We start from the raw sequence: 27717 nt of genomic DNA on the forward strand, positions 1-27717 counted from the left end.
AGAGGGCGGACGGCCCTGGCCTTTAAGCGCCTGCTGACGCTCGTCTGAGAGAGACCACGGTCAGTTCCCACACGATGCCCTGTTTGCGCTTCCAGTCAGAGTGCGCCTGAGCTGTCCGGGCCTCGGTGTCCCCGCGGGTCTTGCGCCGCCGCCTCTCCGTGATGCAGGCGCGCGCGCTGCTCCCCGCCACGCTGGCCACGCTGGCCACGCTGGCTGTGTTGGCGCTGGCCCGGGAGCCCCCGGCGGCTCCGTGTCCTGCGCGCTGCGATGTGTCGCGCTGTCCGAGCCCTCGCTGCCCTGGGGGCTATGTGCCTGACCTCTGCAACTGCTGCCTGGTGTGCGCTGCCAGCGAGGGAGAGCCCTGCGGCCGCCCACTAGACTCACCGTGCGGGGACAGTCTGGAGTGCGTGCGCGGCGTGTGCCGCTGCCGTTGGACCCACACCGTGTGTGGCACAGACGGGCATACTTATGCCGACGTATGTGCGCTGCAGGCCGCCAGTCGTCGTGCGTTGCAGATTTCCGGGACTCCGGTGCGCCAGCTGCAGAAGGGTGCCTGCCCCTCTGGTAAGCTCCACCAGAAATTCAAAAAGCCTTGCTCTGAGGAAACTGAGGCCCAGGGGAAATCTGCCCACTTCCACTAGGCAGCCTTTTAAGAATAGTTCAGATGCCCTCTGGCCTTCTAGATGGGAAAACTGAGGCCCCAAGAGGTAAATGTTGTCCCCCAAAGTCACAAACAAGTTAGAATGAATGCCTAGTGTGGCAGCCTGGTAGCCTCTGGTGGGCTGTGAGGCTCGGACTCAGCCACACTCCTGTTTCTTAGAGTTCTCCGGTGACTTAGAAGGGAATGACCAGCAAGCAATCTTTCCTGGTCTCTGTCTTCAATTTCTGCTCTGTTCTCTTCTGTCAGGGTGTGCTGGGTGCTGGTTCTGTGTGCCCATCTTACTGTCTGAGAGGCAGAGGGATCAGAGTGGCCAGACACCTGCATCACTCTGCTCCTGTCTTGGTTGTGTTTGGTGTGTACCCTTCCCTGGTCTCCCATGTGACAGATACTGTTAGCATCAGGCTCTAGGCATAGATGGGCAGGGATCGAGGTGGATTTCCTTCTTTACAGATTGAGCCATTTGCAAAAAAAAGCAGACTTTCTGGAACCCTTGAGACTTCTAGACTGTGGAGGGCACAGAGGTATGGAGAAAGAGGAGGAAGTCGGCCTGTGGATCAGGCAGGCATCCATTGCTAAGAATGGCAGAACCGCTGTGGGTGTTGGCAGGAGCGTAGGCTTCATAGACCCACTGTCCTCAGTTGAATGCTTCATTGCCTTCTGGGTCCTCGGCTATGAGTGGTCTGATGTCAGGCCTAGGAGAGAGCTCTGCAAGGAATATTTAGCCCTGGGACAAGTCATGCCTGGTCCCAGCGTTACTACCTGTGCTGGGTGAACCATTGCTGCTTCAGGATGAGCAACCCTCCCCCAAGAGAGGTGTTGAGTTGGGACGGTAAATGGGGCTCCCTGGCAAGGATGGGGGAGAGTGGAGAGGCCTGGGCAGAGCATCTGATCTAGAGCATCGCCATCAAAACTCAAGCTGCCAAGGAACTGGCAGGTACTGTAGCCAAAGAGGAAGGACACATTATTATCAGAGATGTTAACAAGCCAGGGTCTGCCATCCATCCTCTAGGGGCCAGTTAAAGCAATGTGGCCACACTGGGAAAAGGAGCGAACGGGTCCAGTGACAGCCCCCACCTCCATCTAGGGGTCCTGACATTTAGCTTTAAATAGAGGGACATAGGTAAAGTTGACCGAGCAGCTCCCATCCATCCTTGACCCGTAGCTTCAGTCTCATCACTGCCTCAGTCGTCTGGTAGCCAGAGGGAGGGGCACAAGTGTCCTTCACAGTGTCTCCATTCAGTCCTGTCAGGATGGTTACAGCTAGACAGAGCCAGTGACCTTGAACCTGACACCTGTCCATTGCCTGCTTTGACCTGGACGTTCCAGGTTCTGCCTGCTCCAGGGTCATCGCCGCAGGGGCTGCAATCTCCCGATGCGCAGAAGCTTCCCATGCTGGCGTGAGTGCCAGCCTCGCGCCATGCAGATGGAGACTGGCCCAGCTCCTTGTTGCTAAATCCTCTCCAGAGCCGGTGGCAGCCTAGCTGTCTCTCTAACTCCTCCTCCCAGCTCAGCTGACAGCTCAGCCCCAGGACACTGAGGCCGTAGCCTCTGTCCATGCGCCTGCATCCCCTCATGTTCTCTGTGAGCACACTCACTAATCAGCCTGAGCACAAGCCACAACGCCCAGATGCTCTGAACTGAGGCATGTGCCCGGCACAGGGAGACCTGAGGAGTCCCGCTTGCAGGCAGGCGATGTCTGAGCAGGAGGTTGTGTAGCACTGGGGTCTCAGAACAGACCGGATAGCAGAGGGAGGCCAAGCCAACACTCACTGATGATGGCTTCCACCTTTCTCATCCTCCTGCCTCACTTCATCTGGCAGCCAGGTGACCCATGTCAGTCTGCCCTGCATGTTACCAACAAGACTCCCTCCATTACCCTCCTACACTTACCTCTCAGGCCCTGTTTCTGCCAACACACACACACATACACACACACACTCCACTACCATCTTCTGCGACCTTTTCATCCTCTGGCCACTTTATTGGTTTCCCTCCCTCCTACCTCAGTGCCTTTGCACATGCTCTGCCCACTGGCCACAGTTGCCCCTCATCCTTCACCTAGCAGGGTTCCTTTTTCTGGGTTCACATGTCCTCCCACCCTGAGCTGGCTTCCCTAACCACTGTGCCTCATTGCTAGATCTGTACCCCTGTCCACTGACCTGTCTGTTTTCTCTGCTTCCTGTTCACTCTGGGCCTCATGGCAGGGGTGGCTGCAGCACCTGGTTGCACACAGTAGGTGATGTTTTATAAATGCCTGGGCCCATGGGTCCCTGTAGCTCTCCTGGACCCTGTCAGGTGGTTCCTTTGGGAGAGATGAAAGCTGTTTGGTCCCACCTGCATGTTAGAAGTGCATTCTCAAGAGAAGGGTCCCTTTGCTAGTATGACCTGCACTCAAGGGTCTGCTTAGAGCTGCTTACAGATGCCTGCTGGCTCACCAGATACAATGTTCCACAGCCCTTCTGTGGTGACAGACACCCACATGTTACTGGAACTCAGAGCTGGGAGCCCTGGGAAATTCCCACACAGATTTAATAAGCAGCTTTTAAAAAAAAATATTTTCTGTATGTGAGTACACTGTCGCTATCTTCAGACACACCAGAAGAGGGCATCAGATCTCATTACAGATGGCTGTGAGTCACCACGTGGTTGCTGGGAATTGAACTCAGAACCTCTGGAAGATCAGATGATGCTCTTAATCACTAAGCCATCTCTCCAGCCCTAACAGGCAGCTTTTAGTGTGTAAGGCCCTGACAGCCTCTTCCAGCCTGTTTATTTACGAGCTTTGGTTGGCTTTTGTGTTCCCTCCTCTTAGCAGTTTCTAGGGGCTTGGAGTTGAACACGTGAGACTAACGAGGCAAGAAGAAGTGTCTTGTATCTGTCCCTCTGCCTGCTGGGACAGTGGTCAGTGGTGTGGCTGTGCGTGTGGACTGGCAGGGTACCAGTGGCTCCGTATGTTTCTTAGATGCTGGATAGGATTGTGGGTTATAACCTGGTACAAGGAGGAGCTCTGCCCAAGCCTCATCCCTTTCTTCATCCACCTCCAGGGCATGCAGAGGTGGACATGGGACTCTGTGAGGATAGCACCACCTAGACAGAATGATAATCACCCATGCCCTGCAGCATCAAGAGTCTGTGTGTGCTCACTGGCCTATGGAGACAGGGAGGCAGGCAGTCTTCCTGGCCTTCACTGTAGATCCCAGACCTATGCAGATGTCACAGCCAACTGGGCAGGATATCTACAGCCTGGGGCTTTGAGGGAGGTGGCCACCAGAATTCCTAGGGTCAGGTGTCTCAGACTCCTCCCACAACTTCTGAAGCCTTTAGGAGTTCATCATAGAGAATAATGTTTGGGTACCTTATAAAGACAGGTTCTGATGCTGTAGTGTGCTACCCTAGGACTCTCAAAGTAAGGGAGAGCTTGCCCCAAGCCCTGGTCCCCCGGACTCCCTCCTGCTTGTCTGATATACCATAGTACTTGGGCCCATGAGATGGTGGCCACCCTGGAGGACACTGGTGAATAAGTTATAAGAGACAGTACAGTCACAAGACCTTGTTCCTGGGGCTGCAGCTGCATGGCCAGACATGCATTCCTCAACTATACACATGACAGGTGTGGGCACCCCAAGCTGTGCCTGTGTATCCATGGTACCAGCATGGCCTTCAGGCTACAGACACCTTCAGCTGAGACTCTAGGACCTGAATATCCAGATCCTGTACACAGAGTCCTCAACTGCCGGGTCCCAAACTCTTGTGCCCAGTGTCACTTGCCTTTGCACACACAGTCCCTTTGTCATATATGCCAATTCCTCAAGGCCTAGGCCAAAAGTCACACTTGTTCCGTCACTGAGGGCCTCTCTAGAACAGTACTAAGCCTTCCTAATGCCGTGACCTTTAATGCAGTTCCTCACGTTGTGGTGACCCCAACCATAAAATTATTTTTGTTGCTACTTCATAACCATAATTTTGCTACTATTATGGATTATAACAGTATATCTGACATGCAAGCTATCTGATATGTGATCCTAAGGAGGTCACGACTCATAGGTTGAGAACCACTGCTCCAGAGTATTCTCAGTACTTGGGTTCCGAGGATGGGCTGGCCCTGGAAGTGAGCAGAGAGCGCTTCAGCCCTCCCGCAGCATGCCTGCCTGGGTGCTGATCAGCTCACTGATTGTCTTTCTTTTAAAAGCTTGCCTGTCCCTAAGTGACCCATGTCTCTGGGCCACATACATTACCTTAAGATCCATCTGTCATACCCAGAGGGCGGTGCTGCGGTCTGTGGCCCTCAGACCCAGGTCGTACCTAGTGAATGGAACATAGAGGAAGGCAGCTGCCCAGTCTGGAGCATACACACCACACACCATTCTTCTTCACAGACACAGATCAGGGCACCAGCCCGGGTGCAAGGCACCACACACGACACCCCAGGCATAGGGCACCAGGCCCAGAGTCGCCCTCACTGGGCTCTCCAGAGCTGATACAGTGGCTGCTGTCTAGGTTGGGAACAAGGCTTAGAGAGATCAGGTGGTCTGCCCAAGGCACAGAGCCTCAACCTAGGCACATCGCAGCTCTGTGTTGCTCTGTGGGAGTGCTCTGTGGTTAGCTTCCAGGTGATCCCAGCCTTGACCTGTGTTTGGCTTGGGGCCAGCCAGGCGCCTCTGGCTGTGAAATTCCAGGCTCTGCTGGCTGAGCCAACGCCTAGAGGAGGTGCTGCCTGCTCACAGATATGCTGTGAGGCTATTCTCAGTTCACAGAGGTGCCCAGCGCCCCGTCTGGAACGCCCTTCCACCTGTGACTGAGTGAGGAGGGGCAGTAAACCTGGCCAGTGTGGGGCGCTCAATGCTGCCTTCAGCCTCCTAGGCCCATCTGCACAGGAAACACGTGCCGTGTCTAGATTTACTTGCCATCCCCCGTTAGGCCTCACACTATACCAAGCCTGCACATTCGTCATCACGGCTGGCTGGTGACCCAGGAAGAGAGGCTGTGGCCGTCCCCTAGTAAGAAAACCCAGGCACGGTGAATTCGGGAGGCTTGGGAGATTTGTGGGGTCTTTCTGTTAAGAAGTAGGCAAGCTGGGGGACATGGCTGAAGAGTCAGACATGGAGATCAGAATGAGGCTCCTTTGTGTGTCAAGTGTGTTAACTGGGCTCATGCACTCCGGGACATTTGGATCTCTGTTACCCACGATGATGGAACCGTGCAGTGAACGGCCTCAGGGACAGTGTAGGGTGCCCCTGTGGTATGTCTTGGTCATTCATTCGTTCATTCATTCATTCATTCATTCACTCTATGCCTTTGTTTCCCCATCTCTTCCATGGCAGTTGTGACTGTCCAGAGCTACCACACCACCCTGCTTGAGGGTCATCCACTGTCAGGGCATGCATGCTGGAGACGGAGCCCTGAGGTGATCTTCCCTCCCAGAGCTATTTCTTACAGCCCGCCCTGCTTCCTGAGGCCACAGACACCTGGCCCTGATGGCTGTGCTCTGGGTCAGGCTGCTGAACCAAACTTCCGGGCCTTCAGATTCCGTTTATTTTTGAAAAACAACAAAAAACAAAAATATAGAGCCAACAGCTGGGTGTGCTGAGACTACGGCCTTCAGAACTTGGCTCAGCCTGGCATGGGGGTGGGGCTGTTAAGAAACCCCAAATAAACAGAGCTGTTTCCTGGCCCAGCCAGGCCAGTTCATGTGGGAAGCCTGTGGTGGGGGCTTGGGGCCCTCTATGTGACTCATGGTGACTCATCTGAGACTAGGCCCGGATTAAAGGGCCATGCCTGTCCCTCTTCGGGGCTCCTGACCTGCAGCAGGGCTAACCTGCCATTCTAGGATGGCGTTCATACTCAGTCTCAGTTTTCTGGGCCATGGCTGCTGCTCTGCGGTAGGCAAGCTGACGGCCAGGCTGAGCAGGCTCGGGCTGGCGGCTGTATCATCTTCTTCCCTCTTTCCAGGGAGCTCGGGGGATGGGGGGGAGGCTCTGTGCCTGTGCTGGTCACTGCTGGGCTTGCGTGGGCCAAGCATGTCTCTGCTCTGAGTCGACAGTGCTGGGGAATGGAGCCATGTATAGTATCTCTTTGGTTTTTCTGTGGTCCTCACCTTTCTGCAAGTTTTGACAACGCCCCACCCCTGTTGCCCACCATGCTGACAAAGTCATAAAGGTCAGTCAGACCCTCCCTCTGGAATGACAAGTGACCTACCAATGTCTGCTGACTGGCTGGAGCCTCCAGGTCAAAGCCCAAGCAGCCTGGGGACACTGTCAGGCCTTGGCTCCTGCCCCAGTCCTACCACTACCCATAGTCGGCCTGGCAGGCCAGGGGGGCAGAGCCCAGGGAAAGTTCTGTGGGACCTGGAAGTGCATTCGGCAGTAAAGCATGCTGTCTGCGAGAAGGACAGAGTTCCCTCCTCCTGTGTCACAGACACACTGGGCCCAGGTCTCAGCCCACTTAGCCGGCCTCTCTGATCACCAGTCAGGGGCAGCAGATCTCTTTGCCTGCACAGGAGTCCTCTTCATGCACCCCAGGCTCCATCTGTCCCAACCCCGTTCACACTTCTCCATCCCTGGCTGATCACTCGCTCGCTGTCACACACTGCCTGTGAACACCAGGGCCGGGCTCACGAAGGCTGTGGGCAGGAGTGCCTGGGTAAACCTCACTGGAGTCTGGGCTAGGGAATGTTTCACAAGCCTCTGTTTCCTGTCCCCACCTTTGCTTCTACAGCTCCACTCCCCACAGGCTGCCACCCGGGGGAGTCAGGGACATTGCCAGGGGACAGCACTAGCCCATGATTGGTTCAGAGTGGGCGTGTTTTCCTGGGACAGGGAATGTCACTGTTCACATTCACATCAGTTCACCCAGGCCCCACGAGGGGTCACCTTCAGTCCCACTTGTTAGATGGGAAAGTCAAGGCCCAGAGAGGGTAACTGGCTTGTTACAGGCCACACAGCCAAAAGACAGCATGTCCAGCTGGCCCAGTTGTGTGCAGCTCCCAGTCCTGTGCTCATTTTAGACCCCAGGAACCTCTCTTTAGCACTGCCAAGCAGTGTGGTGTCAGAGACCGGGACCTGGAGGCTCATGTCACCCACATGCCTTGGGCCTGTGGTCCTGGCAAGCCACAGCCCTGTTGCTGATGGCGGCAGAAATCTGATCCAGTGATGAAGCTTCTGGGGCGGTCGTGTGCTGCCTGGCAAGTAGGCCTGGGTTACAGCCAAGTTGGACAAAGGCGGGGTTCTGTCCACTCAGGAATCTACAGCCCAGTCAATGAGGAAGGGCCTCACAGAGGCCGGATGAGATGGCTCAGGAGAGGAGGCCTCAGCCCTTTCACTGTGCCCTTATCTCTGAGCACACGGGCCCTCAGGCACACAGAGCCCGATGGTGGTCCTCTCTCCATCATACTGATGTTACCTGGGATCAGGCAAGAGCCTCGTGGCTCTGGTCCCCAGCCTCAGTGCTGTGCTTCCTGGAGCAAAGATGCAAATTCTCTTTAGATTCCTGCCCAGCCCTGAGGAATCCAGTGGGGGGAAATGTGCAATCTCAAATCTCAGAAGACCTAGTTAGCCATTATCCAGGGCAGGGACCCCTAGCCCCAATGTCTGGGTAGCCCTGCATGTCTGAAAGATGGGGTACAAAGCATGCTGACATTGGCTCTGAGACCGGATATGGGTCTTCAGCAGGCCCTCTTCCGCCCTGGGCCTAGGGGCTGCTGGAAAGCCGCAGGTCTCACTGACACCCTTGGTCCTTCCTGCCAGCGCAGGTCTCCATCAGCTGACCAGTCCAAGGTACAAGTTCAACTTCATCGCCGACGTGGTGGAGAAGATTGCGCCAGCCGTGGTCCACATAGAGCTCTTTCTGAGGTGCGTGGGGCCCCTGCCCTCGAGCTGCTCTGCAGCTGCCCGGTCATTCCCAGCTGCCTTGTTGCCTGCTGCCCACCCCCCCCCAAACTAGATCTGAATCCAGCAGCCAGGAGTATAATAAGGGACAGGGTGGGATGAGTAGCAATTGTTGAAACTTGGGGGTACTGGGGACTGAAAGTTAGCCTGAAGTGAGTATCTAGGAGTCTAGGAGTTAGAAACAGGGAACAGTCCCACTGAGGTGCCAGCTCAATAGGACAACTGTGTCTAGATCAGGCGTGAGGGAGGGTATGCCAATCCGTGGTGGTGGGGAGGGAGACCTGAGTGGACGTCGGTGAATAGGGAAGCAGGTTTGTCCATGGGAGAGGAAGCCCACTGTGTGGTGTGTGGTCTAGCCTCCTGGAAGGATCTGTCTTCACACACAGGGGTGGGGACTCCTTCCGTTCTCCCACACCCCGCATTCTGTCCCAGAGAGGTCTGTGCTGGATGAAGAGGCCTGCCTTCTAGACACAGCAGCCAAGCCCCCATCACTCACATCCGGTCCTCAGGTCTCGATTTAGACCCCCCCAGAGAGAGGCCAGTTACAGCAGGAGCCTCAGATCTCCAGACACAACAGTCTCCACCCTTCCTGCCCTGCAGCTGCATAGTGAGGGCAGCTGGGGCGGTGGAACCAGACAGGAGCCCACCTGATAGAGATCAGGGAAGCTGCTGACCCACTTATTAGTCTGGCTCTGGTGTGGAGCTGCCCGGGGTCAATCACCATCCCTCCCTCTCTGCTCTAAGGCCGGCAAAGTGTCAGCCTACTCGACCTCCTGCACACTAACAGTGGCCACAGCCTCACAGTGGCAGGAAGGGGCAAGGTACCCAGCATGGGAGGAAGTCGAGTGGTACTCATCCAGGGTCTAGCCTGAGCTCTGGAGCATGTAGGCTCTGAGTCTGTTTTCTCAAATCATTCTGGGGCTCCCGCTCTAGGAGAAATGAGCCAGATGTTTGCAGACTCCATACCCATGGGACGTGGGACCTTTCTGTTCATCGGATCCCTGCTGTGATTGACAGCTTTTTAAACCTATGCATTCCAAGAATTTTCCTGTAAGCTTGCTCATGGTGTTCTCCCATGAGCCCAGAAGGCAGTTCTAAAGTCTCCCTGTCAGGAGGTAGGAACAGAGGCCTAAACTGAACACACACACACACACACACACACACACACACACACAAAACTCACCCCCACAGCCCTCTACATCCTATACACACCCCACACCCCATATACACCAATCCCCTCTACCATACACACCACATACCACCACATACACACTACATACACCACACACACACACACACACACACACACTAATACATATATATATATATATATATATATATATATATATATATATATATATAATATGTACCACACACATACACACACACCCTGGGGTAAAATTGAGGAACTTACCAGTGGATACACTAAGAGGCTCTGCTCTCTCAGCAGAAAGGGTTAAGGAGGGACTCTGTGCCTCTAAAGGGACTGGGGCACAACCCCTGAGCTGGTCAATCACAGGCTAAGGCAGCTGGCTAGAGAAGCTAAAACCTCATTGGTGGGTGAGGCCCAGGTAGGACAGCCAGCCAGAGCCTTCCAGCCATTACCCTTCCCTGTGAGGTGTAGGTGCAGAGTTCTCCCGGTCCCTGTCTGCAGTTCTGAGAGGAGCTGGGTGTTCTTCTCAGAGAGACAAGGCTGGTAGATAGGAACTAGCCACCGACACTGCTGTTCTCAGCAGGAAGCTAAGCAGCCTGCCACTGTGGGAGGCCTGCTCTGCCCTGCCTCCTCCTGCCTGACCCCAGTAAGGAGTCCTGCATGTTGGGGCCACAGTCTGAGGGCTTTGTACAGCAGTCTTTACCTGGGACAAAGTCACAGAGCCTCACCGACCAGAAGCTTAGACAGTGGGGCACAGCAGGACACCACTCCCAGATCCTGGGCTCCCTCTTAGCTTCTAGTGGTTCTGGGTGTCCTCAGATTGGAGGGTGTCCTTCCCACCTGCCTCTCACAGTCCCCCTTGTGCCTCTCCCAGCTTCCTGTCTTCTCAAGATACGAATGCTTGGACGTAGGGCCCCACGCCATCAGAATGTCACAGCCCTGTCACACCTGCAGAGACCCACTTCCAAATGAGCTCACACCACGCAGCTGTGGTCAGGACTGCATCTCATCTGTCTGGGGGACACTGACCCATGAGCTTGGAACTCGTCCCTGGCTCCAGGGGGCACTTAGGATGTTTGTTGTTTTCCCTGGTCTTGCCAGGCTGAGGTGACATTTTGAAAAGACTGACACCATACTCAAGAGTGCCAGATACTTTGTGCTCCTCCACCTGCTTAGTGTCCTCAAGGCCCATGTCCTTTCCTGTGTTACCCAAGGTGCACCAACCTTCTGCCCCATCCCATCCTGAAAGTAAAGGTTCCTTAAGCCGATAACCCATTTCACAGATGGGAAGACTGAGTTTCAAGGGACTTACAGAGTCTGCCTGAAGGCAGCTCAGCTAGGTTGGACTGCAGTTAGAGTCCTGACTGTTTATCTCTAGGGCCCTGCTATCAGGCATCGGCGCCACTGTGGGCTGTTATATGCTGACACCAGTGATAGTTTGTCTCACTGCAGCAAACTGCAGATCAGAGATGACAGTCATATCTTTATGGCCATGAACTGGATCTGGCTTCAGTGTTGGCAAGGCCACACCCGCAAGTGGCAGCCTCAGTTCAAACCCAGGTGGAGGAGGGAGTGGTCCCCCAAGCCTGTGTGTTCTTTCACCCCACCTGGTTCTGCTCCCTCTACCACGTTGACTCCCCCGTGCTGAATGTCCCCATGCTTTCCTGTGCAGACACCCTCTGTTTGGCCGGAATGTGCCGCTGTCCAGTGGGTCAGGCTTCATCATGTCTGAAGCCGGCTTGATCATCACCAACGCCCATGTGGTCTCCAGCTCCAGCACTGCCTCAGGCCGGCAGCAGCTGAAGGTGCAACTGCAGAATGGGGACGCTTATGAGGCCACCATCCAGGACATCGACAAGAAGTCGGACATCGCCACTATCGTAATCCACCCCAAGGTGAGTGGGATGACATACCCCTGCCTGTCGTAGCCCTGCCCTTCCCATGGGATAGCAGGGACCCGAGGCCAGGGCCACTGGCCACATCAGAGAAGCACTCCCTGAATCGCCTTGCCCAAGGTGCCAACATCAGGAGCAAGCAGGACACAGGAGGGAGGGGACAGCATCCCACACCTCTCTACCTCTTTACTGTTCTAGCCAGATCCACACCCCTGTCGCTGTGGACTGACAGACCTCACCTTTCCCCTCTGTTCCTACACTTACTCTGACCACCAAGACAGCCCTGTGTCAGGGCCACCGGATCTACAATAGTCACTGGCAGCTCCTAGAAATCTGGGTGGTGTTGCTTGTTCTTGTTGGTGGCAGAGCCCTGGGAGGAAGGACCTGATCGATTCATCACGTAGAATCTTATAGGGAGAAATGGGGCCTTGGGGAGATAAGAATTCTCATCACCTGTAATCTGGGGGGGAAACAGCTGCTCAGCGACGTTTGATCACACACCTAAGATCCCAGCTGACAGTGGCAGGGTCAGGCTGCCAGGCCTAGGTGCAAGCCTTCCTCAGACTGGTGTTTACTGCATCCAGGGGTACCATGGCATGGTTCTGGGATGGGGTTTCCTGTATCCCTCGCACTCACCATCAGATATGTCACCGTGCCTTTAGCTGGGGTCCGGTTCATAGTTTCCTTTAGATGTTTTTGAGTCAGATGTCAGTCAAGTGGCTGAGTGGAGCCGAGGCCCTCCTGGATGCAGCTTCTCAGTGTCCTTGGTGACAGAGTTTGCAGAATTCACTCCCACGATGGAGGATCCATAACGAGTCATCCGAATGCAGCCCCCCTAGAGTTCTGAGCCTTGTCTGGGTGCACCCCTTCTTCAGAATAACACAGAAATTGGGGGCAGGAACGGGACACAGACTGGAGGGCTAAAGTGACAGGATCTCTTCACGCTATGGACACCCAACTTCTTTGTGAGCAGTGTGCAGTTCTGCTGTGCTCAGGGCATCCCGGCGAGGAGAGGCTCTGTGCTCCCGTGTGCAGATGCAGAAAGCCGAGGGCAGTGAAGGACCCCACAGCTCTTCCATAGCTTCCCTAAACCACTGCTTCAGAGCAAGAAGATTGTCCTGAGCTGACTGGAAGAGCATCCCAGTCTTTCACTGGCAACACAAGCATTGTGTGCCTCAGTAACACACACACACACACACACACACACACACACACACACCTACCTCCTGTAGCCTCTGAAGCTCAGAACCTGTGCTCTGCTACCCTCAAAAGAGATGTGCGCATAAGATGGCTCTTCAAGACCACAAAGCAGAAGAGTCAGGTAGTTGAGTCTACAGACAGATGGACTTTGCTGGGCCTGTGTAAAACAGTGTTCCGGTATCTCATGTGCCAGAGATGGCCTCAGTTTCCCCATGTATCTATGACAAGGGATCAAGGATTCCAAACTAGGGTTCCCAGGTCCTTAACAGGGCTCCAGGAAGTGACATGGCCATCCAAGGAGTGACTCTATTGAGTGCAGCACACCAAGCTGTCACCAAATCTCAGGCTTAGCTGGGCAGTCGCACAAGCCTTTAATCCCAGCATGCGGGAGGCAGAGACAGGTGGATCTCTGTGAGTTTGAGGCCAGCCTCATCCTATATCGTTAGTTCTACGTTAGCTAGGGCTACACAGAGAGACCATGTGAAAGAAAGCAAACCCCCGGGCTCAAGGATTTCAGAGGCCAGGCCTAGCCTGGATGCTCTGTACCTCCCCATGACAGGCATTTTCAGCCTCCTAAGATGATGAGCCTTGGTTCCAGGCTCCAGCCCTAGTCTCAGCCAACTGCTGGCCTAGCCTGAGGGCTGTGAATAACCTCCTTCCTCTCCAGAACCCAGCCTGCCAGGATCCCTGTCTGTGGTCTGAACCTCTGGCCTCTCTCATATCCCTTTTCTTCTTCCAGAAAAAGCTCCCTGTGTTGCTGCTGGGTCACTCGGCAGACTTGCGGCCTGGCGAATTTGTGGTGGCCATCGGCAGCCCCTTTGCCCTGCAGAACACTGTGACAACGGGCATTGTCAGCACTGCCCAGCGGGATGGCAAGGAGCTGGGTCTCCGGGACTCAGATATGGACTATATCCAGACAGATGCCATCATCAATGTGAGTGCTGTGGGCAAGGCTGACCTCAGCAACTTCTGACCAGCTTATGCCCTGTCCCTTCATACAACACACCACCATGGAGAGGTTATCTCCTGTAGAGCCCTCACCCAGTGACTGCCTCCCAGAGATGGGCCACCTTGGACAGCTGCAGGGATGAGGTGGCCCAGTCACACCCCTGGAAGGTCTTAGCCTGCCCTGCACAGCTTGTCACTTTACTAGGATTAAGGTTATATTGGATGGCACCACGACAATCACACAGCTCCAAGCCTGGGTGCCTTGGCATGTACCCCTGTGCCTTCTATGTCTGGTAGCTGGAGCCATTCATTATCTGCAGAGACTACCAAACCTCCGGCACTGCCTGTCCTGCAACTACCTAGCAACTAGCGAGTGGCAGAAACATGGAAGCACAGGGCTTGTGCAGAGACCTGGAGAGTCAGCGGGATAATTACCTGCTGCTGTCTTTGAGTTGAGCACCAAGGCAGTGGCAGTCAGTTCCAGTGACGCATCTCATCACTGACTGGATTCAGTGGTGGGGAAAGAGCTTGGGGACCATGGGGGAGGGTGGGGGTCATGGCACAGCTAATAATATTTTTCTCCCTTGCAGTATGGAAACTCGGGAGGACCCCTGGTGAACCTGGTAAGTGTCCCCTAAAGTGCAGTGTCTGGTTTTCTAGGCTTTAATCACACAGAGGCACAGGCTGGAGACAGGGGCAAATCCCATGCAGCCCTAGGAACTGTATGTCCAGAAGTCAGTAGTGTGGCTGTGTTGGAGGGCCAGGAAGACCTGAGGCCTAGTTCCATGCTGCCTGGAATCCTCGAGGACAATTGAGACCAGTTGCCAGGCTGGGGCCATGTGCTCCCCCATGCCATTGGGCAATGGGGGCACAGATCAAGCTGCTATTGCCCTGGGCCTTGCTGTCCTCAGTTATAATCTAAGGCTGGAGGAGAGGCCACACCCATGAACTCTGTAACCCACACTCCTTCTAGAGCCAGGCTCAGCTCCATCCTGGCTGAGATTTTTCCAGAATAGGGCAGGAGATCCAGCTGGGATCCCAGGCACTGAGGACTCAGTGCAGCCTTCTCCAATGGAACTTAGCCACAGAGTGGGTAGTGCCCACACCTGACCGGCCCTTATGAGGGAGGCTCTGAAGAGACATGGGCCTCACCCCTGGGACAGACCAGGGGCTGGGAGCATTTAGTGAGGGATGAATGGATAGGTGGAGAAGGATATGCCAAGGACAAGACATAGCACCTGGGAGTGTTGCTAAGTGGCTATCTCCTCCACACTCATGATTCTCCAGGCAAGGCAGCTGATGGAGAGGCTCGTGTGGCAGGGCCTGCGATAGATTCTTAACTTTCTGCCCTAGGCCCCAAAGAAGTCCCCTGACAAGCTGGTAGGGCCCTGGCTGGGTTGTCTAGGGCAAGCATCCTGCACCTCTCCCGTCTAGGGCAAGCATCCTGCACCTCTCCCATGGCCAGGTTTTTGGGAGGTGTCCTGCCCAGGAGTGGGTCCCATGGACTTGAGCAGCTCCTGATCTGACGGCATTGGCTCCATGAAGCAGGGCAGGGTGGGAGCTAAGCTCCAAACAGATTATGAGCTGCTGCCCTGGCCCTGCTCACTGCTCTCTGCTTTTGTACAAAACAGATAGAGGGGATGCAGGCTCTGATGGGGATAGATGGTGTCCCGGGTGCAGTGGACACTGCCTCCTAGGGCAGAGGGGGCTGGAGCTGGGGAGGCAGGAGCAACACAATAGCTTTCCTAGAAGCCTTTCCAGGGGTAGAGCAGAGAGATCCCCAGGATTTGGTGGCACACTGGGCAGGGGCAGTGTCACTGACCCGGGTGTGACCCAGAGAGCCATGGCTACAGGATGGCTGAGGCTGCTTGGGGCATCTCAGTGGAGCGCCCTTTGCCCGGCCCAGCAGCAGTATATGTTTGCTCGCACCCCACCGGGTAACCCCACACTCTGCTCTCTCTGCCCAGGATGGTGAGGTCATTGGCATCAACACACTCAAGGTTGCAGCTGGCATCTCCTTTGCCATCCCCTCGGATCGCATCACACGCTTCCTCTCTGAGTTCCAAAACAAGCATGTGAAAGGTAAAGAACTTTTCAGAGGGGCAGGTAAGGCAGGGTCCCCAGGATGAGGCCCCCAACCCCATTCAAGTTGGCCAGGGCCCAGCTGCAGGAGCTATATATGCCATGTTTACCCCTAACTAGGCTCTTTCCCCTCCCCAAGCCAGGAGACCCCAGGTCCTCTCATTTCCAGCTTCTCTTAGGGCCTTCCTCCATGCCTCTCAGCCCACAAACACAATCACCCCTGCTCCTCCACAGTTTTTCCCAGGTCCCACCATCCAAGCTTAGATTTCTGAGACTCCTTAGTTGGCAGAAAATTGTTTCCTTCCACCCACCTGTCTACCCACCCATCAATCCACCATTCATCTACCTCCACACCAAATCCTTCATCTGTGCTTCACCTGTTTATCCACTCCCCAATCTAACCATTCATCTGTATGCCAGCCCACCCATCCATTCTATTACCATTCCATCCATTCATCCATTTATCTACTTGTCACTCAAGTTCTCACTCATCTATTTATCCATCCATCCAACCACCCATCCATTCATTCATCCATCCATCCACCCACACTCTCACCCATCCACCCATTCATTCACCCACCCATCCATCCATTCATCCATCCATCCACCCACCCTCTCACCCACTCATCCATCCATCCATCCATCCATTCATCCATCCATCCACCCACCCTCTCACCCATCCACCCATTCATTCACCCATCCATCCATCCATCCATCCATTCATCCACACCCCATACACCCACCCATCCATTCATCCATCCATCCACCCATCTATCCATTAATCCAGCTACCAGTCTACCCACCCTGCCCATTCATCTTTCCATATACCCATCTATTCATCCATCCATCCATTTATACACATCTCCATTCATTCATCATTCACCCATTCACCCACCTATCCATTTACCATCCACTCATTCATTTATCAATCCATCCATTCATCCATCTATCTACCCCCATTCACTGATTCACTAATCCACCAATCTAACCATTCATCTATCCATACTTACATCCATTTATCCATCTTCCCATCTAGCCACATGGTCACTCACTCCTCCATTTATGCCTGAATCTTGCCACACATCTACCCATTTATCTGCCCATTCATCCCTCGTATCCTTTCATCTATCTACTTATCTACTTGTACACACACCCAGCATTCATCCACTCTCTCACTCATCCACCCATCCATTCGTGCAACCATCAATCCACTCATCCATGATTCATCTGCTCACTCATCCACCTTCCTCCCATCCATTCATGCTCCACCCATCCATCTACCCATCCCTAAGTACCCTTCTCAGCCTATGAGTCATACTGTGAGCCCAGCAAGGTATCCTCTGTTCAGGAACAAAGTTCAAGAACCCAATCCTTGGGAGTCACCTCCTGCCAACCCCTATTCCCTCATCCCATTCAAAAGATGGATTTCCAGTCCCTCTTGCCCCCACTCCACACCATGGGTGGCCATCTGCATCCCCCTAGGGAGAAGGCTTGCCAAGATTACTCTCCAGGTGAAAGCATGCTAATCTTTTCAGTTGGTGATCATGGCCACTGTCCAGAAAAGAACCCCATTTCTGATCTCAGGCTCCTGGGGGCTCCCGCCTTCCCATTTTCAGCTCAGTGAGTGGCCAATTACCATGTGCCTCCCACGCCCACGTCCTGGCCGGCGCCCAGGTCTCACCCCACCTTGCTGCTCATCCCCTCACACTGCCTCCCTGTCTCCTCCCAGCCCTCTCACCAGCACTGCACTGAGAGCAGGGGCCTTCCTCCTGCTTGCCCCCTCCTTTGCGGCCCTGCCAGCCACACACAAGGACCCCAGTACAGCCAAGACTGGTCCCATGAAGAACTGCAACCAAGGAGCCTCGTTCTGTTCCAAGTGGCCCTATATGAAGATGACAGGAGCAGGCAGAGCCTGTCCCTCCCAGGAATCCGAGGCACCTTCTGGGGAATAGTGGGAACTAGCCACCTTTTCTCTTGGCCAGTAGGAAGCTCAGAATTAGACTAGGGTTCCTAGACTATTGGGAGCCTTGGCCCTTTGTCTAGTGATTGGGGCTTTCTAGTTTAGCTTGTTTATGGGAACTCCACCCACAGAGACTGGCCTATGGGTGACTGCTGTACTGAAAACAGGCCAGTGGTCTCCTGTCCCCTAGTTGTCTCATCTATTCTCAGAGAAGAGCTCCCTGGGCACAGGATCTGCTCCTCTGTCACAGAGCAACTGTCCTAGTCACCGTGACCTGGTCACTCAGCCTAGGCTCTGCCGAAATGCTCACCCCCATCCCAGAGCTTTGTTATCATCCAAGGACAGTGCCTATCCACGCCCACATCTTGGCCGGTTTCCTACTACCAGAGGGTCTGACGAGGCTTAGCTAAGGGGTCCATTGACTTAATGTCCGTCTGAAATTTGTGCTTATTTATGCTTTTCCATTTTTAAATAAAAACATCAGATGATCTGAGCCCTGCTAATCTAAGTTCTTTAACACATCCCTTTTATTAAATCAGGGAGGCATTGAGAGCATCTCTTCTCATCCAGGGGTTGGTGCAGATTCTGGAGTGACTGGAGCAGTACTGCTCAGGGGAGTTGTCCCCTGGGCCCTGAGCCAGGAGCTCTGGGATCACAAGAGAGGCAGGGCACATGCCTGCTTCTTCAGGTCTCAGATTCCCTTGGAAGAACTTCCACGCCTGGTAGCGTCCCAGATGAGGCGGTGGTGGGTCTAAAGAGTACACAGGGCCTGCTACAGAAGCACGGTCTGGAGCAGGGGCTTGAGCTGGAAGCTGAGGAGAGCAGCAGCTCAGCTGTGCCTCTACATCCTTCAGGGGACAGCTCTATGACTATGGAAGATTAGACTAGCCTTGGACCAGATGTCTGGCCTAGCCTCAGCTCCTTCCCAAGACCGCACAAGCTGCCCTGTCCTCTCTTAAACTGTGCCCTCAGAGCCTTCCCTTTGGAGAGGAGGGAAACTTGATTCCAAAGGGACCTTGGAATCATGTGACATCTGAATAATGAGCCTGGACAGGAGAGAAGGGGACAGAGGAGCTCAGGAATGGGCATGTGCCTATCCCAGCTGTGGGCAGTGCAGGATAGCCCAACATCACAGAAGGCTGATGAGGGGTGGTATTGAGGAGACTCTCAGAGCAGGGGACCTACATGGGCTGGGTATTATGAGGCACTGGAGGAGGTAGTGAAAGTAGGACATGTTGGCTCCTGGGCAGGGGTTAGTGACTGAGAGGAGGCAAGGAGATGTCAGGGCATAGCCACCTTCTCATGACTGAATCAGGCTTTGTTCAGACTGAGGCACTGGGGTTTACCAAAAGGCAAGAGGTAGTACTGGAGTGGGGGTGAGGGGGATGATGTGCTGAAAAAAGTGGGAGTTAGGGAGGGGTCAACCGGAAGCTGAGGCGCTGTCACAGACAGCTGGCTGGCTGGGGTTCCTTTGCCCTGACCTGAGAGAAATCACAGACAGGCAAAGGGCAGCTCCAAAGGCCCAAGAGTTACTGTTCCAGAGTGCTGGGGGTGGGGACCCTCTGCTCCCCTCCTTACCACCCTCTACACCTACAGATTGTGAGTCTCTGCTCTCTCTTTGGGGTCCTCATGGTCTTTCTGTCTGTAGTATTGTTTCTTGGCCATCTTCTTTCAGAGTCTATCCTCTGTGGATCTCTGGAACTCTTTGGAGCTTCTGGTGTCAGAGTCTATATCTCTCAGTGCCTCTCTGAAATACTCAGCCTCTTCTTGGGGATTACAGCTCTGAGCTTTGGGTGTCAGGGTCTACAGCTCTTGGTGGCTTTCTGAAACTCTCAGCCCCCTCTTGGGTCTACAGCTCCGAGCTTTGGGTGTTAGGGTTGACAGCTCTCCGTGGTTCTCTGAAACTTTCAAATGCCTCCTTGCTGCTGCCAACCAGTCTGGAACTTTGTGTGTGTGGTTTTAGTTTTTAAATTTTATTTTATATTTTTGTCTACTTTTTTATGCAACCAGTTCAACCCACTCTATTTGTGATAAAGATCAGAAGTAAGTAGGTAAAAACACCAATCAGGAAAAAGCCTTTATAGGGGCTGGAGGGATGTGTCCTAATATAGCTAGAAAGAGCACGGGTAGGACTCCACCAATAACAGCACAGCTTCCTGAATACCAATCACAAGCCTCTCCAGAGCACAGCTACTACCAATCAGCAGTTTGTGATTGACAGCTCCCACAGTCACTGGAGAGGTGCCCCACCCCCAACTTGTTCAAGATTGCCGCAGCCAGGGCTGAAGCATCTGTGGACAGGGTTGTCTGGAGGTCACCAAGGCTTCTCAAGGCAGGAGTGAGGTGTCCCAGAACTGTGTGGAGCTGGCCGGATAGAGCGAGACCTCGTCCTGGCTCCAGCTGCAGCTGTGGCTGCAGAGGTTCTTGCAGCTGGAGTGGAGCTCCCTCTGAGGACTGTGGAGTGTGCACAACAACCACACTGGCTGCCAAAGGAGGATGTGCTTGGCTTACACACCCTCCTCCCACTCCATCCCCACTCAAAGCTGTGAGGCAGAAGGGCCTGTCACATCATTCAGGGGACCTAATGGCCTGTTCCAAAAATATGCCTTATCCTCTTTAAAGACAAAACTTACCCAGAAACACTAAAATCTGCTTAAACTAAGAAACCCGTTTGGAAATAATGTCACTAGTGTTCCCTGCTTACCTTTGGAGGCAGACATCCCTCTAACCTGCCTCAGACTGAATCCTCAAATGTGTGGAGCCCTGGCTGGGTGGGGCTTTGCCCACGACATTGGAGGTGTGTGTGAAGCTGGCAAGCACAATTCAGTGGCCCATACTGTAGCCGCTGCCCTCTAGCTCTAGAACATTCTCATGTCCCAGCTGTCTCAGTCCTTTAAGGTACCCTCCCCTCGCCTGTCTTGTCATTCTGTCCCTGATGCCCTGATGCTCACAAAAGTGGGGATACTTGTGGGCAAAGTGACGATTCCCACCTGTGCTAGTCTCTTTCCCACTGGGCTGCATGTGCCTTAGAGAAGTGATTTCTCGCAGAGATAGGGACAGAATGGAAGGGTTGACAGTTACAAAAGGCACTAGCCTCGGGAGTCTGTAGACCGGTACCTCTGCTCTGCACCTAGCCTCAGCAGCGTGTCTAAAGGATCTAGCCTCTGGAGCTGGAGCTGGGGTACTGCCGGGTGACCTGCAGTGGTGGTCCCCCATCTAAAGATGTCTCTGGAGTCAAAGGTAGCCCCAGGCTGCACCTTTGCCAGGAAGGCACCCCTCACAGGAAAAGGATGAGGCCCTGCTCCCCACACCTATGGAAAGCTGTGCTTTGTAAACACGGCCTTGGGCTATAGGCCAAGAGTAGGTGTCAAAGGAGGGGTATTCTGAACACCCAAGCTTAGGACTTGGGCTTCATCCTGTCCTGGTCCAGGTTCCTGGATTTAGGTGGCATCTGCAGAGATGCTCTGGATTCCCCACCTCACCTCCCAGCCTCTCCTTGCATGAGCTGAATGTACAAATGCTTACAGGACATCACATGACTATCAGGACACTGTACCTGCACCCCACCTGCTGAGCACGACATCAAGGGCACTCCCTCATTCTCCCCGAGTCCTATGCCCCTCTGCCGTCCATCTGCAAGTCCCCTGGCTCTTCCTCCTGGAGAGATCTGCATTGTCTCCACCCTTACTTCATTACCCAGCATCAGCAGCCACAGAATCCTGCTCCAGCCACACCACAGACCTCCCACAAGCCTCAGAACTTCAGCCCAAGTACATCTGCGATTCAAGTAGCATCTACCCCGCCCCTCTGGGCATTGCAGCTATTCGGACATCATTTGCTTGGATAATGGATTTTTTTAGCACCATTTGCTCAAAGGACGCTCCCTTCTCCACCTAAGTGGTTTCCCAGCTCTACCGCAAAATTCAGTAACTCAGTCCTTCTATGACATCCCAGTGCCGCAAGGCCCTGTGCCTTCCGATCTCCTAGGAAGTCTGTGGTCTCCTAGGAAGGTCAAGTGGTCTAAGCCCCCCGCCCCCTCTGCTGGCTCTCGTCAGCTCTGCTCTCCCAGCTCTTTTGTTCTAGGCACAGTTGAGACTCAGCTGTTCCATTTCTGTGGAAGAAAGTCAAAAGTCTGTGGTGTATCTGTCAAAGAATTTGGGGTGAGGGGTTGGTATTTTAACAGTGCTGCAAGCTCAGATCCAGGATCACAACATCCATTTGGCTTTCTTCAGCTTACGTTATACTGAGTATACAGTCTACAGGCCAGTTTCTGATGGCCTGCTACTGGAATCTGCAAGCAAACTTGTCTTTGGTACGTTGAATATTTAATAACTTATGGTTCTTGGTAGATTTCACTGTTCCTTTTCTATGTAGATGATTGTGTGGCCTGTAAAGAGGAACAGTCCTCTCCTTCTCCATCTGAATAACCTACCCTCATTGCCAATATTGAACAAAATGTTGAATAAAGGCTTTGGGAACAGGCTTCCTTGTCCTGCCTTGCAGGAAGAGGCATCCAGTCCTTTGCCATTAGGCATGCTGATGGCCAAAGGTTTTTTTTTTTTTGTTTTGTTTTGGTTTGTTTTTTGTTTTTTGTTTTTTTTGTCTTGTTTTTGTTTTTGTAAGTTGAAAAGCTTCCATCCTGTTTCTGGCTTCTCATAGGTACACATGTGAGATTTTGCCCCGTGCATTTTGTGTGTCTGTTTAGCTCATAGTATGGGTTTTCTTTTTTTATTCTATGACTAACATTAGCTCATTTTTGCTCTTATTTTTTAAGGTTTTGGCGACTGAGCCCAAGTTGTATACACACTAAACATGTGCTCTACCATTGAGCCACATCCCTGGCCCTCTTCTGACTTCGTATTTTGAGTCAGGGTTTCAGTACATCACCGAGGCTGGCCTTGAACTCACTCTGTACCTCAAGTAAGCCTTGAACTGGCCACTCTCCTGGCTCAGTCGCTAGAGTTGCTGAGATGACAGACCTACGCCACCAGATCAGGCTGATCTTTTAATGTCAAAGCATCCTATGCATTCCTATACTAAATGTCTCAGCTCTGATATACTATACATTTTGTGTATTGGATCTGATTTGCTGCAAAAGTTGTCTCCACCAAGACATAAGGTTTGTTGGTTTAGCTTCTGGGTATGGTTAGGAGACACCAGGGTCATATCCAGTCCCATGGAGGTGTCTGTAGATTCTGTGCCATTTTTTTTCTTAAACTGCTGGTTTCTGTAGTGACATCTTCTGGGTCTGAGCTTTTTCTGGGAAGACTTTTAACCACTCATTAACCTGTTTACTAGGTGGAGGGCTTTGGGTCATTTGTTCCTTCTTAAGTGGACATAGGTTCCTGGGGCTTTCCAGACCCTAAGTGCATGGTCACAAGCAGTGGCTAGCTCTCCCAGCAGCCTTGTGATGTCTGAATGTCTGCAGCGACACCTCCTCTCTAATTCGTGACATTGACAATGTCAATTAACAATGTCAGTTCATCGACATTGACAACTATCTGTCTTTGCCTCACGATCACAGTGGCTCATGATTTATCTATCCACTTTATTAATTTCAGGAGAATGGCTTTTGAGAATGGCTATTTCTTTGCTGGATTATTTCATGGCTCATTGACTTATATTCTCATCTTCTGCTTCCTTTGAGTTTCATGTGGCTGCTTGTTTTTAAGAGGAATCTGAGGCCACAGGTTTGAGACTTTCCTCATAAATTAAAAAAATTACTATTGGGACTGGAGAGATGGCACAGCAGTTAAGAACAGTTACTGGTCTTACAGAGAACCTGGGTTCAGTTTCCAGCACCCATGTGGCTGCTCTAAATCCAGTTCCAGAGGATCTGACGCCATCTTCTGGTCTCCACGGGCACTGCATTATGTGGTGCACATACATACAGACAAAATACTTGCATATATAAAATAAAAATAAATAAATCTCTTTAAAATTTTTATTATTTCTGAGGAGAGGTTTGTGTCATTCACGTAGAGGCTTACAGGACAACTTTGTGGAATCTCTCTCTCCACCTTTATGTGGGATCAGGCTCACGTCACCAGGCTTGTACCACAAACATTCTCACCTGCTGAGCCCTCTTGCCTGCCTGGGTCCACGGGTGCTTACTTGTGTTCTTTAACAGTCTCTGTGCCCTGTCTTGGTTAGGATTCATTTACGTAGTTGAAACTATCTTCTCATCTCTCCTTTTGCTTTCCTCTCTGAGGACGGTTTGTCATCACGTACTTCCTGGGCATCTGGGTTTCACAGACTCTTGGTATTACTGATTGCTAGTTTAAACCCACCATGTCCAGGGAATTTTCGTGAAATGAGAATTTGAACGTGCCAAACCTTGCTTTGTGTTGAGAACCTGTCCTCGTGGTTTCACTGCCCAAGCAGCCAGGGGTGGGCTGCTGGTTCCAGGCCCCGTTGAGTCTCCCCTGGGCTCCCTTCTCAAGGGCAGTGACCATGTAGCTTAACTGAGCCACTGTTTTTCATTTCCAGACTGGAAGAAGCGCTTCATTGGCATCCGGATGCGGACCATCACGCCAAGGTGAATGATGCTCCCCTGTCCTCCCATGAACCCCTTCCACTGTGCCCAGCTGCTGGTGGGTGCTAGAGAGGTCAGACCCACCCCCACTGCCTGATGAATTCCTTTTGCTCCTCCCAGCTCTAGTCAGATGTTCCTCCTCCAGGAAGCCTCTAGAATTGCTTCCTGGCTTTCCCACAATATGTAATTAAAACTAGGTGGCTTAGAACAACCGAAACATTCTACTTGAGAGTTCTGGAAGCCAGAGACTGAAATCAAGCATCCACAGGCAGGTCTCACACTCCGAGATCCCAGTCTTAGTTCTTCCTGTCTCCTCCTGGCTGTGGGCACCCCTCAGCAGGCCGCCCTATCCCTCAACCCTGCCCATTTCCACACGGCCTCCTCCACCCTGTGTCTGAGCCCCACGCTGCCAGTCACCGGATATGAGAGCTGCCCAAGTCCATGACTTCATCTCAAGGTCCCTGACCAACTAGAGTGGCAAAGACCTTGTTTCCAAACATGGTTATGTTCTGAGATCCTAGTGGATATTTCTCCATCTCCACAGGCCACTCATAGAAGAGAGCCCCCCCCCTGTTTGCACACCCTTGAACACAGTGGTGACCCACAGTGTCAGAATGGCTGTCAGGGGTCCTTTCACCCTGCCAGCCACCTTGACTGTGAGTTCCATGGAGATGGCTGTGTTCCCACTCACCTCTCGGCTCTGGCCCTGGTAGAGGTTCTGAACACAGCAGCTGCCTGGAAATGCAGGGTGAAAGTGATAGAGAAAGAGGTGGACAGAAGGGAGGGGGAAAGGAGGGAAGGAGGGAGGGAAGTCCAGCCCAGGGTTTGAAGGAAGCTACTACATGGCGAAGCTCTGGGGATAACTCGGAGATACTGACCAACCACCCCTGACTCCCTCATCTTGTTTCAGTAGCTGTCAATCTAGGGAGCAAAATTTTAAGTCTGAAGTTATGGCAACTCATCTTTAAATTGTGTGCTTCCCCAACCATCGGTCTGTCCACCAACCATCTGTCCAGTCTTCTCAGTTCATTCCATGACTGAACCTTTCTCCGTTTCTCCACCCAGTACCTTCTGTCCGTACACCCACCCGTCTGTCCTCCCTTGGCCACCCTTTGTAACCTGTCCTCCCATCCAGCTGCCGCCCCTCCACACACTTGAAGCTAGTTGTGGCCACTAAGTAGTTCCATCTCCCGGGGCTCCGGTTCTCTGAGAGCTCACAAGAGGCCGTTTGTCTGGCTTGGGTGGCGGCGGGAAGGGGCAGCCACATGCCGGGGAGCTGGGCTAGAGGCAGAGAGGCTGACCCAGAACTGCCTTTCCAGTTTGGTGGAGGAACTGAAGGCCGCCAACCCAGACTTTCCAGCGGTCAGCAGTGGAATATATGTTCAAGAGGTCGTTGCCAACTCACCTTCTCAGAGGTATGCTCCACAGGCGAAGGCAGGGCTGCTGGCAGTCAGACATGGGGGGAGGGTGGGCTGGGGCCTGGCCTGGGCCTCCTCACTGACCTTATGTGACCCCAAGCCTCCTGGCAAGGAGCTGTGGAGTCTGGCTGCTCCTCAGAACCACTGGATGAACTGTCCCTCAGAGCACTGGCCACGCCTGTCCTTGGCGCAGAGGGATCTTCCCTTTGAGAAGCAGAGGCTGAAGAGTCCCTGACTGGGCCAAAACGGGAACTCCAAGCCTCCCTCTCTCCAGAAAGAACCGGGGCCTCGGTTTTCTTTTCTGTAGAAAGAACATTATGGTCCTGCTGACTCTCCATCCCGGAGTCACCCTGAAATAAGATAAAGGCTTTGTTTGTTTTCTTAACACATTAAGAACTACAGAAATGTTAGGTATAGGCCTGGTATGGTGACACAAGCCTGAATCCTCAACATTTGGGGGATAGAATCAGAAGGACTGGGTATTTAAGGCCAGACTCTGCTAGACAGGGATCAAGCCTAAGTCATCATATAAGACACTATTTCAAAACACCAAAAACCCGAACAAAGCAATGTTAAGTCGTGGGACACCACAAGTTGAGGCTTTGTGTCTCCTGTGACCATGCCCTGGCATCCTGACCTCTGCCTCATCCAGGTCACATTAGTGGTTGCGAACTGAGGCTCTGGAAACTGGAGGGGCCCCATTGCTGTGTACTCTGCTGTGGGGAGGTGGGCCTGCCCCTCCTTCTGTAGTCTGAAAGTCACTGGCCGCCATGTGCCACTGGCCTTCCACTGACATTCGTTCTCAAAATTATTTTGTTAAACTGCTGCTGCTGCTGGGCCCGGGTGAGCCGGGTGAGCCCAGGTGATCCCTGACAGTACATGTGTGTTGAAGGTCTTTTCTCCCGCTTGGCAGAGGAGGCATCCAAGATGGCGACATCATCGTCAAAGTCAATGGACGGCCCCTGGTGGATTCCAGTGAGCTGCAGGAGGCAGTCCTAAATGAGTCCTCACTCCTGTTGGAGGTGCGGCGGGGGAATGACGACCTCCTCTTCAGCATCACTCCTGAGGTGGTGATGTGAGGCTACTCTCCTCCAGTGCCATGCCAAGGCCCACAGAAGGTGGGATTCTGGCCCTCACGACATCAGGATGAAGGGCTGCTGTGGTCCTCAGCAGGATCAGCAGTCTCCTCTCTGAGTCCAGTGCTGAGTCCAAGGCTGAGCCTAACCAGGGGTCTGGATCTCAGCCTTGACCCTTAATTCCAGTTCCAGTAGAGGAAGCACAGTGTCCCTTGAACCAGATGCTCCTGAAGCTACCATCTGAGTTTTCTGGGCCTAGAAGCTCCTAGAAACCTCCCTGGAAGTCTGCCCTTCCCCCAGCTTTCCGCCTCTGCCCTCAGGAAGGCCCACCCAGCTCCCATTCCACCTCCTCTCCCTTGTATCCCAGTGCCTCGACCTCTCCGTTACAGGTACTTTCCTAACCCCACCAGGCTCCACCTGCCTCAGCACACCCCACCTCCCATGGTAAGACAGGGGCTGCTTGCCCTGCCACCCGGTATCCCTGGAGGGCAGGCTCTGTAGCTGTCCCCTGGAGAAGCCAGGGTCCTGACCTGGAGCAGGTTAACATCCCTCACTGCTAAGCTGAGCCCTGTGTTGGCCCAGGCAGGCAGGAAGCAGTGTCACCATCACGTGGTCTCGAACCCTGATAGCCCATTCTCGCAAGGTGACCACATGGTGGCCAAAGAGGGAGCGGCCTCCTGCCTGAGGTGCAAGGACTGAGCCACTTCACCTCTGCATGCAGTTCTGGGTGCAGCAGCCATCTCTGAAGATGGCCACCTGGGTAGCCAGGAGACTCCCAAGGGCATCTTTGTTCTCCCTAGTGTTTCAAGTGCATTTGTGAGCTTTGCTGTAAAGTTTCTCCCACTACCCACGTTGCTTGTACTGTATGTTTCTCTACTGTACGAAATTAAAGTTTACAAGCACATA

The 27717-nt window shown here is 53.3% G+C and overlaps 1 protein-coding gene across 3 annotated transcripts; it reads left to right on the forward strand.

The window, feature by feature from the left end:
- Positions 1–27717, forward strand: Htra3 (HtrA serine peptidase 3). Of its 3 annotated transcripts, XM_052198848.1 has the most exons (9): positions 4–564; positions 8409–8508; positions 11370–11592; positions 13532–13726; positions 14331–14363; positions 15708–15822; positions 24272–24320; positions 25637–25732; positions 26649–27717. In XM_052198848.1, the coding sequence occupies exons 1-9, from the start codon at positions 162–164 to the stop codon at positions 26812–26814; spliced, it is 1380 nt and encodes a 459-aa protein (XP_052054808.1). In that variant the 5' UTR covers positions 4–161; the 3' UTR covers positions 26815–27717. The 3 variants fall into 3 exon arrangements, with proteins under 3 accessions (XP_052054809.1, XP_052054808.1, XP_052054811.1); XM_052198849.1 differs by lacking the exons at positions 24272–24320; positions 25637–25732; positions 26649–27717 and adding an exon at positions 17992–18275 and having other exon boundaries at positions 1–564; XM_052198851.1 differs by lacking the exons at positions 24272–24320; positions 25637–25732; positions 26649–27717 and adding an exon at positions 17552–17985.

This window comes from Apodemus sylvaticus, chromosome 11 (genome assembly GCF_947179515.1).
Source record: "Apodemus sylvaticus chromosome 11, mApoSyl1.1, whole genome shotgun sequence".
In the NCBI taxonomy this organism is placed as follows: domain Eukaryota; kingdom Metazoa; phylum Chordata; class Mammalia; order Rodentia; family Muridae; genus Apodemus; species Apodemus sylvaticus.